This window comes from Dendronephthya gigantea, unplaced genomic scaffold, assembly GCF_004324835.1.
Source record: "Dendronephthya gigantea isolate DGI-Jeju-01 unplaced genomic scaffold, DenGig_1.0 000006F, whole genome shotgun sequence".
In the NCBI taxonomy this organism is placed as follows: domain Eukaryota; kingdom Metazoa; phylum Cnidaria; class Anthozoa; order Malacalcyonacea; family Nephtheidae; genus Dendronephthya; species Dendronephthya gigantea.
In genome coordinates, this window is record NW_021163016.1 from 2703734 (window position 1) to 2717413 (window position 13680).

Genomic DNA, 13680 nt, shown 5'->3' on the forward strand with positions numbered 1-13680 from the left:
AATTAATCGTTGCGAAATATTCAAAAAATCGAAGCTTCATTGTTTCTTTGTCGAGAAATTTGACAATTATTTTTCGCCCGTTTTCCGGTCACCTGACTTCAGCAGCCACTCTTCCGGACTTTCAAAACTTCCTTAGTTAGATGAGATAGAAGAGAATCAGAGTGCTTTGAGAAACCTTGTGCATATATAAAGCGATGTTGATTCCTTCCGTATAGCGTACAGATAACCGATGAGAGGATTTGGATGAAACTGCAGCCGTTTACAGGCTTTTACGATTCGGTTTCTTTACGGTTTCCCCCGCTCGTTTGTTCAAAGTGAAGGATATTTGATCGCCCGTCGCCGTCATGGCCAACGTCGAACCAGAGCTTGCCGAAATTGGCACCATTGTTACGTCTTTAAAGGAAGGCACGACCATGACAAGATTTTATTCGAACAGACGGCCCGAAACGAGGATATTTCTCCTAAAATTGGACGAATTTCAAATTGGTTGGTGGCGAAATGCAGGCAGAGAGGAAGGCACTGGTACCGTAATAATTAAACTGTTATAACAGTTGTTTGTGAAAATTTTGTTCTTTTATTGAATTACTTATCACATCATATTCGTCTATATTCAGCTAACATTGTTGCATATCAATATGCAAAGTAACAGCCCAATTGATCTACAATTTTATTAACATATTTATACAACAATGTTATGCAACACCTCATTAAATAGGCTACCTAAATTTTTTGCCTTCAGTTGTAGCAGTCAAGCGGTCTCTAGTAGTCCTTCGTCCAAGATGACTGTGCCTAAACCTGGCCATATCTGTGTGCTTCAAATTATTTTACAAATTAGAGCTGCACAATTGTCCACAATAGGTTGCCATGTTTCGGTCTTGAAAGCTCTCAGAGATGTCAAATCGTTGGCTCGACTGTTGAAGAAATATCTGTAATCTTAGAATTGGATCATGTGGAGATTGATTTCCAACCCAAGGGCAAGATCAATTGATCTGCTCTTGGGGGAATCATCTCATTATTCATAAGAAATGCTGATCAATGATTTGCACTGAATCCTTTGCTATACATTAAGGATAGTTTGTAGGCATTCATAATAATGTACCCCCAATTTGTAGACTAGTTCTGTGATATAAGCATTACTATTCTTTTGCTTCAGTTGATATTCGGGAAATAAAAGAAGTCCGTCGGGGTATAAGCAGCAAAGATTTCGATAAAAGTCCAGACTACTCGAAGAAACTTGACCCTAATAGTTGTCTGGTGATATTTTATGGAATGGAATTCAAACTTAAGACTTTAAGTTGTGTGGGTGAGTATAATGGTTATGAATATATTTGTAAAATCATGTTGCAGTAGATATAAATGCTGAAATATTGCCAAATCTAGGTACATTGAAGTGTTATGAGGTCATTATCAGTACTTTCACATTCTCAAGAGACCAAAGACATTAATTGATTACCATTATTCTCTTTATTAAAGCATGTTGTGTAATTGCAATTCTTAGAATTCCTAGTGACAAATCAGCTTACATTGTTTAGCCCAAAACAACAAGGAAAGAGAGTATTGGGTAAAAGGTCTGATTTATTTGATGTACGAAAATCCCTATGTTGCTCAACCAAGTTTAATTTACAGGTGTGTGCATTAAACATAAAGTAATGTACAATACCTAATGAAAAATACAAGGTTTGATTTCATTTTATTTCTCATTGTAGATGGATAATAAAGGAATGGAACGGTTTAACACCAGGAAATCGTAAAGAGTAGGAATATTTCTCCTTTTTTTTTTTTTTTTTTTTTTTTTTTTTTTTTTGTTTTTTTTCTTATGTATCATTTTATAGCATGTTTGTATGCACAATTTATACTTTCAACCATTTTTATCTTTCATGCTTTATAAAGAATAACCATGAAAGAAGTGAAGCAGTTCTTACAAAAAGCAAATATCAAAATGAATAACAATCGTGTCAGGGAATTGTTTCAGGTATTAAGCTATTAGCTATCTCCAGTTACACTTGAATTAAGCTGCACTATTGTGCCACTTACGTTATGCTCAGGCCAAGGAAATTACAATTAAGGGGTAAATCAAATAAGTGACTATGTGTTAAGGTTTTATGGGAGAGGGTTATGTTAAATTCTACTGAATATTTTTGAGGTATAAAATCTTGGAAACACCATCTTGAGTGACCTCAGTGACTGCTCTTAGCCTGCCCGGTCCTCCACTATCTTTCAATGGCCTTACAACAAATAGCATCTTCAGTAACTACCAAAACCAAGCTTTTTTAAACAATGGATTGTGAGCTATTAATAAACTGTCAGCACTCTCACACCAACCTGTACTAGCAAACTAATCAGTTTAGTTTAAAAATCTGGCTTAGTTTAAAAAAAAGGCTTTCTACAACCCTCAGCTAGGCTGGTAAACATGCCCATTTAGACTATAAACTATTGCTTTCCCCTGAAATTCCTTTTTCAATATTTAGGATGTTGATTCAAAGAAAACTGGCCATATAAATTTTGATGGATTCCGCTATCTATATGACCTGCTAATGAGCCAACATGAGGTAAGCAAGAGGTCTAGTTATTGACATGCATTTCGAAATAATCTAACTTTTACTCAGATAAAATGAACAGTATAAACTTATTAAAAGGACAATACCTTTGTTCCTTTGAATATTCCTTTAAATATATAGATCCATGTATATATATAGATCAGTGGCAGTGACCAGTTGTTGGATGAGTAGTTGACCAATGCATGATGGTCCATGATTACATTTCCATTATTCATTGTGGGCTGTACAAATTGTTTTTTTCCATTTTCTCCGCTTTAAATGAAGGGACTGGGGTGAGGCATGAATGAAGCCAAATTTTGAATAAATTTGAATACTAATGTCATTAAAAGCGGGAACTGCGCGGGTAAATACCAGTGAAGTCTAAAAAACTCTTTAAAAAGAATTGCGGAGAGCAGTGAGAAATGAAACATTTATTACGGAACGTTTTTCCGAGGGAAAATTGGTCATTTTTATGTAACACAATCGGCCAAAATTACAGCTGATTAACGGCCTATTATTTTGCCGAACCGTTGTTAAGAACCTCACAAGTTACAGTGGGTTGAACCCTGAATTAACGATGATAATCTACCCGGTCCGTAGTTTTGACTGAACGTAGAAAAAAATTAAGCAACACATCAGACAATGCTTCCAGCCTGCCTCCATCGCTAATGCTACAGTGTCGTATGCTTGAGGTGTTGGGTCAGCCTGTTTTTAAGAAAACTAAGAGAAAAGTGTCGTCGGGCAGCCCCTAGACCCAGTAAACAGCATGTGAAACACAATTGATCTCTGACCAACTCTACATTAAATTTGTGATTTTGTGAGCGGTATATTGAAGATAAAATAATTTCAGCATGAATTATGAAGACTTTCGTGTGCTGGCTGATGAGTGATGTATCGAAATTAACTCGCACAAAGTTTTAAACTTTTAAAGAACATTAAAATCCTGTCACCCCATAAATATGAAAAATTTCACTTCAGGTTTATTTAGGCAATGTAAAGTTGTCACGATTAGAGTGGTATTTCTTGGTTTTTAGATTGCTCAAAATTTTTACAGCTTTAGAAATCAGAGGTACGATAAAAAAAATCAGACGCAGCTCGTTTTTAATGACGTCTTTTTTATCAATAATTTTCTGCGTTTACTGGTGATTAGGAAGACAAATTTCGACATTTGTAGTAATTCTATCCTTTTACAGGAACCAAATACACTTGGAGGAGTTTCAGAAATTCCTTCTGGAAGAACAAAAGGTAGTGTGCATTTCCCCAAAGCATAGGACGTTATTAAAAGAGAACATAACGCCCCCCCCCCCTTAAGTCAACGATACCCCTTCTTTCCCTTCCGTTCTTCCTATAGATGTTCTCGTTACGCAGAAGCAGAGGTAACCCTAACAATATACCTCACATTTCTTTAGGAGACAATAGCTCAGGACATTAACAAAGTCAAAGAATACATGGCGAAATGTTTGGGAGTAGAACGGCCCCCCGATAAGCCATATTTTACCATGTCTGAGGTAAGCTATGTTCTTTTTCGTGCGAAGACAACACCAATTGATCCTATTCTGCAACGATTTTTCCTGTTTCCAGTTCGTAGATTACTTGTTTTCGCGGAGTAACTGTGTTTTAAATGGAGCTAGTCTCGAAGTGTACCAGGACATGACGAAACCGTTGGGTCACTACTGGATTGCTTCCTCACATAATACGTAAGCCTCAGTGTGGTGTATCGCTGTTTCCGTCAAAACACAAAGGACGTCGTCGGACGACACAGATTCACTCCATAATCATGCGTATTTCCTTCATCTTTAGATACCTGACTGGTGATCAGTTTTCAAGCGAATCCTCTGTCGAAGCTTACGTGAGGTGCCTTAGAATGGGTTGCAGATGTATTGAATGTAAGGGACACATATTTTTAGAGAGATCCCTCAGATAAATCACAAGGAAAATTCGTCCGCTTCCAAACGAAAAAAAAAATTAAAATCAACTGCCGCTACAGAGTCGACGTTCTCGAACCAAAGCATCGTTGAGTAAATTCCTTTAAAATGTCTTGTTCGTTTTGTGTTTTATTTAGTGGATTGCTGGGATGGTCCTGATAATCAGCCTGTTATATACCATGGATTCACACTTACATCAAAAATCAAGTTTGTCGACGTAGTCAAGGCTATAAGAGATAATGCCTTTGTTGCGTCCGAGTAAGTTGTGGGGACTGAAATTTTGCACTATCCTTGGATCCCTAGTTTCATCGTAAAGTTGAAAGAAGCGAAATTCAGTGTTCGTTAATGTTCTGACATCCACCCCCCGTGTTCGTGATATCAATTTTGATAAATTACGATGGTTAAATCTGTTTTCTAGTTATCCTCTTGTTCTGTCAATTGAGAATCACTGCAGTTTGGCGCAGCAAAAAATCATGGCAACAACATTTATGGATGTTTTCGGAGGTTAGTATACGTTCTCCCATCGTAATTCTTGTTTGTTTGCAAAATGAGAATGGAGTAAGATCAAGCGAGAAAGGTTGTGTTCGAGATTATTGTCTTTTACTACTTGTTGCTTACCATGTCTTCTGTATTGACTATGAACTGAGGTTTAGGTATTTAGGAGAGAAATATTTGAAAGGTTGTCTTATTTCCTTCAACAGAACAACTCCTGAATTTTCCACTGGACCCAAGTGAAGAATGCTTGCCCTCACCAGAACAGTTAAAGCATAAAATTCTCATAAAGGTATTTATCGTTCCCTTGCCTTCCCCCAAATTATACGCCCTCTTTCCGGCCAGCCGTTTACTCATCGTGAAGTTGGGTTTACCTTAGTCGTTTATTTTAACAGTGTCTGTAATGATCGCCTTTTATTCAACTTTCCTTTTCGAAATATTCAGCACAAAAAACTTCCAAGTGACGCCAACGACGTGGACCATATCCATAACGTGGAAAAGGATTTCACTTGTATGATTTTTTTATTATTATGTATTAAGTTTCAATGGTGGGATAGCTTTTTACTTCATGGGTCCTGAATCTCTCGCGAGAGATATGATGAATGATGGTACATCTGTATGTCTAGGGCGCCTTCTAAAAGCCTTTGACCTTATCAGATATATTATCAACTTATTATTTCAATTCTAAGTTGAAATTGATGACTAGCTTACATATTCTTACTTTCTTTATCACTGCCTTTCCTGAATATTCGATCATTTCTTTTAGTTATGGAAGACGAACTGAGCAATTCGACAAAAAATGGGATTCTTTATCTAGAAGATGAGATGGACAAGGTTTTGTATTTTCTTATCGCAAAACATTCAACTTTTCTAAAGCCTGGTTCACACGCGTGATATAAGCACAAGCATGCATGAGGAAGACAAAAGGCAAACAAAGAAATACAGCGAGCGACGTAAACATCGACATAAGCACAAGCACAAGACTCGAAGCATAAGCGAAGCTGGAACAAAGACATTTGAAAAGAAAATGCCTTTGTCTTTGTCTTTGTCTTTTTGACCCCTGGAAGAAAAGATTTCTTTTGTATTTCTGCTTATGTCTATTTCATGAACTAGGTTCAAGTTTTCTTTGAAAGTTCGTGGTGTTTTATATTCCTTTTGTGAAGGTTTGCATTATATTTGCTTGTATTCTCCATCTCTATAGGTTTGGAACCGACATTTCTTTGTGTTGTTTAAAAACCGTTTGTTCTGGACGGGAGAGACGAAGGCAGATGAAGATGATGAACAGGATCAGGATCCAAGCTGGGATGGACCACTTTCATCTGAGGTTGGTTTAACATTCCCGAGATTTTTACCTGAGAAAGATATCTCAAACGTGGTGGTCCAGTGTAGGTAGTATTCTACAATGAGCCGTCGTGTTTTGTGTCTGAACTATCTGAGAAAGATATCTCAAACGTGGTGGTCCAGTGTAGGTAGTATTCTTCAATAAGCTGTGATGGTTTGTGTCTGAACTACCTGAAAAAGATATCTCAAACGTGGTGGTCCAGTGTAGGTAGTATTCTACAATAAGCTGTGATGGTTTGTGTCTGAACTACCTGAAAAAGATATCTCAAACGTGGTGGTCCAGTGTAGGTAGTATTCTACAATACACTGTGATGGTTTGTGTCTGAACTGTCTGTGAAAGATATCTCAGTGGTGGTCCAGTGTAGATAATATTCATAAATGAAAAAAGACTCACAAACTTATCACAATTTTTCTTTGTTTTAGTCGTCGCGAGATGAGCTACATTACGGTGAACGGTAAGCATGAACATGTCCCATACTCTTTTCAAATGAAAGCGGAGATTTAAAGACAAATACTTGTAATATTATCAGATGGTTTCATCAGAGAATCGATAGAGGAGCTGCGGCAGAGTTACTACGACAATACAACAAAGGAAACGGTTCGTTTCTCGTCCGGGAATCGCAAGCATTTGTGGGGGATTTTAGTATAACCTTCTGGTGAGTGTCAATGAGGACAAATTTGTGCTTTCACGTGAACAAAACGTGCACGCTTCGTGATCCGGTACATTTATACACTTTTGTAATATTGTAGGCGAAATGGCGAGGTCCAGCATTGTCGAATCAAATCGAAGCAAGAAAATGGCCAAGCAAAATACTACCTCGTCGAACAAGTTTCATTTGACAGTCTATTCAATCTCGTGAATTATTATCAAGCAAAGCCTCTGAGAACACCGCAGTTCGAGATTACCTTGACCGAACCTATCCCCCAGGTGTGTATGGAGGGGAGGGGGGACATGCTGGGACGGGGGGGGAGACAGGAGGGAGGCATTCTGCCCTTGGCCCCTGGTGCGCGGTCGCAAAATGATCAAGGTAGTGAGTGAACCTTGCCCATGGGGAAAGGGGTTTTCCAAAGGATTTTTACCCAATGCCCCCAAATTTCGGCTCTGAAAAGCCCTGTAAACTTTCCCGAAACGTGTAACAGTTCAAACACAGTTCATCACTAAATTTATTTTGATTTTTTAGCCAAACGCACATTTGGAGAAAGAGTAGGTTGAACCGTTTCTAGCATTATTTTGTAAATATTCCACCTGAAGAGTTTCTGTTTCATTTGTTTGTTTTATTCTATCGTCGTTTGTTAAATTATCTTTCTTTCAAGGTGGTTTCACGCTAATTTACAACGACCCGAAGCTGAAAATATGTTGAAAAGAGCGCCCAACGACGGGTCGTTTCTTGTGAGGAAGAAAAATGATTCTGAATATGCTATTTCGTTCAGGTAAACTTGAAATCAACTGTTGAAATAAACTGTCCTTCCTAGAGGTCCAGTAAGGATTATCGCTTATTGATCCAGTATTACTACAGGAGGAAACCTAAACTAAACTAACTTTATTTATACTGGATAGCTTTATCAGTTCTAAACAGTTCTTCCTAGAGATCCAGTAAGGATCACCTCTTATTGATCCAGTAAGGATCATCTCTTATTGATCCAGTGTTACTACTGGAGGAAACCTAAACTAAACTAACTTTATTTACACTGGATGGCTCTATCAGTTCTAAACTGTTCTTCTTAGAGATCCAGTAAGGATCATCTCTTATTGATCCAGTGTTACTACAGGAGGAAACCTAAATTAAACTTTATTTTTACTGGATAGCTCTAACAGTTCTAAAATGATCTTCCTTTATGTCTAGTAAGGATCATCTCTTAAAGATTCTTTGTTACGGCATCAATTAAAACATCGTTTAAAAAACATTTCGTTGTTTTCATCTTTCAGAGCTGAGGGTAAAATTAAACATTGTAAGATACTCCGCGACGGAAGACTCTACACCATCGGCACGGCGCAGTTTGAAAGCTTAGTTGAACTTGTTGAATTCTACGAAAAACACCCTTTGTACAGAAAAATGAAATTAAAACATCCAATTAATGAAGAAGTAAGCAAGACAATAAGAGTTATATCAATAACACGAGACAAAATCAATTTCTAATATTCAAAATCAATAACAAAAATTATTCCAAATATGTCAAAATCTTCATCTTTCATTTCAGATACTACGGAGGATTGGAATAGTAAGTTTTCACTTATCTTAATCATGATAAATGGTACCTACCAAACATATTTTTCAATAGCCTGAAAAAAGGTAGAGGTGGAACCCTTCTGTTGCAGCGAGGGTCAGGGCTTAATACGTCCACTCAAGGAATTTTTTTTTCCATGCAGATGCCTGATCATGGCTCCGTAGACGATTCAGAATTGTATCTTGATCCACGATTTAACACCAAGGTAGGTGTTGAACCCCAGCTATTTGCTCTGATTTTAACTCGCGTATCCCCTGACAAAGGTCTGAGTCCCCTGACAGTGTATACTATTTCTATCAGTAAAACAGTAAAACACGTGTGACAGTGTGTATTTCTATCTTTTTGTAGCCAGTATGTCGCGCCTTGTGGGACTATCAGGCGCAGAGTACGGATGAAATGAGCTTTTGTAAAGGAGCTTTCATAACAAATGTAATTAAAGAAGATGGCGGTTGGTGAGTTGAGATTTCTTTTGGTTTTTTCACCAGCTTATGCGGGAGAGAGTGCAAGAGCGTGTCAAACATTTCAACATTCATTAAATCTATTGTTTCAAGTTTCACTTGAGAGATGAAAATTGATAGTTTCTAGTCGTTTAACAAACTCAGAACCGTATTCAGAACAAAGTGAAATGGATTTCTTGACACTAGCTGCAGTATGTTTTTACCAGCGACTGTCACGTCGTAGATTTGATGCACTTCAAGTGAGTGAAGTGACGAAAGTAAAGGATGACGGAAATCATGTATCTTTACGTTAAGGTGGCGCGGGGACTTTGGCGACTACAAAGGAGCGTGGTTTCCTGCCAATTTCTGTGAAGAAATTAATGTGATGATTGAGCCGGAACAGCAATCTGGCGAGGTATAGAACTACATTTTGATTCGATGTGTGAAATTGATATCCATTCTTACTTGTGAATCTTTTTCCCGATGTATGGTAACCTAAAATGTTATCACATGATCTTATTTTAATTCCTGTACGACGTTCCAGGATCAAGAGGCTAACAGGGTGTTGGGGGACTTGCAGAAAGGCTCCATGGATATTAGGGGATGTGCCATAGGTAAGGTCTGGTCGTTTGAGTGATAGTTTAGTATAAAAGGATGGGATGAGATGGGATAGGAGAGGATATGATAGGATAGGTGGAATAGGATAGGACTTTTCACGCTAGCTAATTAGACTGATATTGGTTTCTCAAGTGTATTAGTTTCGGGGAGGGGGCGGAGAATAAGGTGATCACCCTGGGGCCATGCCTTGCCTCTCGACCCCCTGCCCTGATGTGTGCAAAATTGTTAATTGTACTCAGCGCTCTCGCTCTTTTTTAGAAATTCTACCTCCCCGTGGCGGTCAACAGTTTATATTTTCAATACAGTCAAGTAACCAACCACCATTGGAAGTTGCTGCCGAGACTGTTGAGGTTTGCAGTCTTTTACCCTTTAGTTGTCCTTCAGTTGTCCTTGAGTTGTCCTTTAGTTGTCCTTTAGTTGTCCTTCAGTTGTCCTTTAGTTGTCCTTCAGTTGTCCTTGAGTTGTCATTGAGTTGTCCTTTAGTTGTCCTTTAGTTGTCCTTTAGTTGTCCTTCAGTTGTCCTTTAGTTGTCCTTAATTATCCTTTAATTGTCCTTTAGTTGTCCTTTAGTTGTCCTTTAGTTGTCCTTTAGTTGTCATAGAATGAACTCTCATCAACTGTCATCCTCGTTTGTAATGATTAAAGTCGATGAAACACTCGTTTGTCAAATCTTGTCAACTTTCATTCATCACTTTTCGTTGCATATCTAAAATATTCTTTTATTTCGTAGGATATGACCTCGTGGATTCATTGTATCAAAGACGCGATGAGTTTGGCCAATGAACGAGAAGAAAGAGTTAGATCAGCTATCCGAGAAAACAAAATTGACAAATCGTTGTCAGATTTGGTTATTTATTGTCAAACAGTTCCGTTTGATCTCGAAAGTAAGTGAATGAAAACTAAACAAACTTGTGTCAGAACATTGCTGCATTTCCTGCATTACACACCTTTTTGTGTCTACAATTCTGTTTTCTTATTTTTAGTGAAAGGAAAACATTGTGAAATGTCCTCTTTTCCTGAAACAAAAGTCGAAAAATTTACAGGTGTAAAGAACGCCGCGAAATTTGTACAATATCCTTTTACTTTAACTGGTAGTGCGTGGAAGACACAATAGTATAGCTCTTGTTATTTATTCTGGAAAATGAACTGTTTTCCTTTACTTTAAACACGAAAAATATGCATCAGTTTAGCCGTGTGTACCCGAAAGGGACTCGGGTAGACTCGTCGAATTATGACCCAACGCCCATATGGAATTCTGGGGTTCATATGTGTGCCCTTAACTACCAAACACCAGGTAAAGCAATTGTGGAGGGCCTTCCGCTTCGTATATGCTATTTGAACTATGTTTAGATATTTAGTTTGGAAAAGAAATAAACGTTTTCCGCAGGAGTTAGTGATCACAGCACCGCTTTAGAGGTTTCATTTTCTGGCGGAAGACTCGAGTTGCATTTTTGCAGCGTTCATGATTTCGTCTTAAATCCGTTTAATTTAAACACTCTCATTCATTCGCGTCTTCTCATTTTACCCCGTAAATAGTTATTCGTTCACTTGTTGATGCTCATATTTTTGAACGTCCTAACTTTTCAGACCGTTCGATGCAAATCAATCATGGAAAATTTCTGGATAATGGCTGGTAAGTGATTTCCCCTAAACAATTCCCGTTAAAAATCACAGCGTATTGATTTTTGAAGCATTGAAACACTACTTTACTGTGATTGAGAATTGAGATACCTTTAGCTGGTATTTAAGACACAAACAACAACAGTTTTCTATATAATGCTGCTTAATACCAATTCAAAAACATTTTTATTTATATTTTATTTCGTCCTACATTGCATTTTTCTTATTTCAGTTGTGGTTATGTGTTGAAACCGGACTGTGCGAGAATGGGTGAATTTGATCCTTACAATAAAGACGTCCTAATTGATATTACTCCGTGGATTATAAATTTGACGGTAAGAGTAGACATTTCTCATAATGACGTCAAACGTGTAATATTACACGAGGTTTGATTGGCTCCGCAATGCTGACGGACCAATCACATGATTTTTTCGAATTCGGTTTTTAGTTCATCGGAGCCCGACATCTGCCGAAGATCGGCCGAGGAATTAGTTCTCCCTTTGTTGAAGTTGAAGTCATTGGCGCTGATTATGATAATTATAAATACAAAACAGGAACTAGATGTGAGTTTGCCATGGTATTAAACGTGCTTTATTCAAAGTATTTGGCCATGCATATTTTATAATTATGCTTCAACGTATCTTTCCTAGCTGACAACGGTTTGAATCCAGTGTGGAGTGACTCTATAGAACTAGCAGTTTTCTGTCCGCCAATGGCTTATATTAGATTTGCAGTCTACGATGAGGATATGTTTGGTGATCCGAATTTCATTGCTCAGGCTGTCTATCCACTTTGCAGTTTAAAACAAGGTACAGTAAAGTGTTTTTGAGGGTAAGGATCGGTCTTTAGGGAGTCTTGAATATTGGTCTGATTATACACAAGATCTAGCGACTACACCTATCAAACTAACCCAGAATCGATGAAAATCTTGAGTTCACATCAGCTAAATCAATCTATGCCGTGTCCAGTGTAATATTAGAGCAGAGTTATAAGTGTGAAGTGCATCATATGAGCCGCACGTCTATTAACCAGCGGCCTAACTCTGATCATTTTCGTCATGCGTCAAGGTTACAGGTCTGTGCCACTGAAGAATGCCTACAGCGAAGAATACGAACAAAGTTCGTTATTAATTCACTTGGATATCAGCACTGCAAAGGTTTGTCGTTTTATTACCTGTTCCGATACCTTAAAAACTTTGCTTTACCAATTCTCTAAATTAATCAGTCCAGTACCTGACTGTACTTGTTAACAAGCCAATTACAACCTAATCAACCATCTCGCTGGGAAAAGATATGACCAACTAGTCAACTTGGCATTGATTTGTTTTTTTCTCAGGGTGATGAAGAAAATCTGTACGCGTCAATCCACGAACTGCGTGACAGGATTGAGAAGATCTCCACGCTGATCCAGGAAGAAGCCGCTGAGATCACGCGGGCGAGCGGCGATGGTCTTGGGCTGCCTATGGCGGATAGAATTACCAATATGCAGAAACTGGACGCCCAGTTCAGAGAAAAACAAGAGGAATTACAGTTGCTGATTCAAGAGCGTGGATCGAGGTTGGTAGAATAGGAGGGATATTTGAAGAGACAATAAGGGTGGGGCAATGCTGTGGGGAAGTGAGGGTGGGCGATGAGGTTGTGTAATGAGAGTAAATGTAGGAGGGCAGTGGGTGAGGTCGTATATAAAGCAGGGGTGGTGAGATGGGGAAATATGGTGGGGCAATAATGGGAGCTGGTGGCATAAGGGGCAATAAGAAAGAAGAGTGAGCGGGTGCAATGAGGTGGGGAACAAAAGGCAAGAAGGTGGGGGCAGTGAACAGGGGCAATGAGGTGGGGAAGTGAGGTACTGAAAGGCAAAAAGCTGGGGGCAGTGAACAGGGGCAATAAAAAGAGTAGTTTTCAAAGAGAGTCATGATAACACGTTTTCTTTTGTTCGCATTTCTAGACATAACGCCGCCCGGAACAAAAGCCAACAATCAACATCCACAGACGTGTGAAACACGTGTCTTACAAACCCCACCCTTTCGCCAAACACAGCATGCAATCACAACTGGTCATTGCTACAAGCGTAATGCGCACAGTCTGGGGCAGGTTTTAACGAAAGCTGCGCATGTTTTTTAAACCAATTTGTCGTATCTTCATTTTCCAATATTTTCTTTATTTATCTTGTAATCAGATTTTATACGAAGCTCACTTAATTCTACGTCTAATTTTTTTATTGTGAAATTTCTCAGAAATGATTTAGGCTTTCGTAGAACCAGCCCCTAATCAAAGCGTAATCAATTTTGATTAATGGAATTTCTTTTTCTTCAGGACTTGTTTAAATTCTTATCTGACATGACGAATTGTCTTGTCATAAGTCATACGGTATGATTGAAGTATCAAATATCTTGTAGAAAAATATGAATAAATAAAATTAATTTGGCTTCATCAAATTTTTATCTACTTTCTTAAAAATCAATTGGAATTTTTCCAACGAGAGAGA

The 13680-nt window shown here is 38.2% G+C and overlaps 1 protein-coding gene across 1 annotated transcript; it reads left to right on the plus strand.

The window, feature by feature from the left end:
• The first annotated feature begins 116 nt into the window (after positions 1 to 116).
• LOC114516528 (1-phosphatidylinositol 4,5-bisphosphate phosphodiesterase gamma-1-like) lies at positions 117 to 13607 on the plus strand. The gene is made up of 39 exons (XM_028536047.1): positions 117 to 522; positions 1154 to 1303; positions 1533 to 1626; positions 1707 to 1754; positions 1891 to 1972; positions 2469 to 2549; positions 3572 to 3606; positions 3731 to 3782; positions 3947 to 4045; positions 4119 to 4234; positions 4338 to 4423; positions 4600 to 4720; positions 4881 to 4966; positions 5164 to 5246; positions 5399 to 5465; positions 5721 to 5788; positions 6156 to 6278; positions 6719 to 6750; positions 6826 to 6951; positions 7046 to 7223; positions 7477 to 7499; positions 7610 to 7726; positions 8223 to 8379; positions 8495 to 8515; positions 8664 to 8726; positions 8870 to 8973; positions 9274 to 9373; positions 9503 to 9572; positions 9835 to 9926; positions 10307 to 10460; positions 10560 to 10647; positions 10746 to 10870; positions 11164 to 11209; positions 11429 to 11531; positions 11645 to 11759; positions 11847 to 12005; positions 12264 to 12352; positions 12532 to 12752; positions 13141 to 13607. Exons 1-39 carry the CDS (start codon positions 345 to 347, stop codon positions 13190 to 13192), a joined length of 3804 nt encoding a protein of 1267 aa, XP_028391848.1. The 5' UTR covers positions 117 to 344; the 3' UTR covers positions 13193 to 13607.
• Positions 13608 to 13680: the final 73 nt, after the last annotated feature.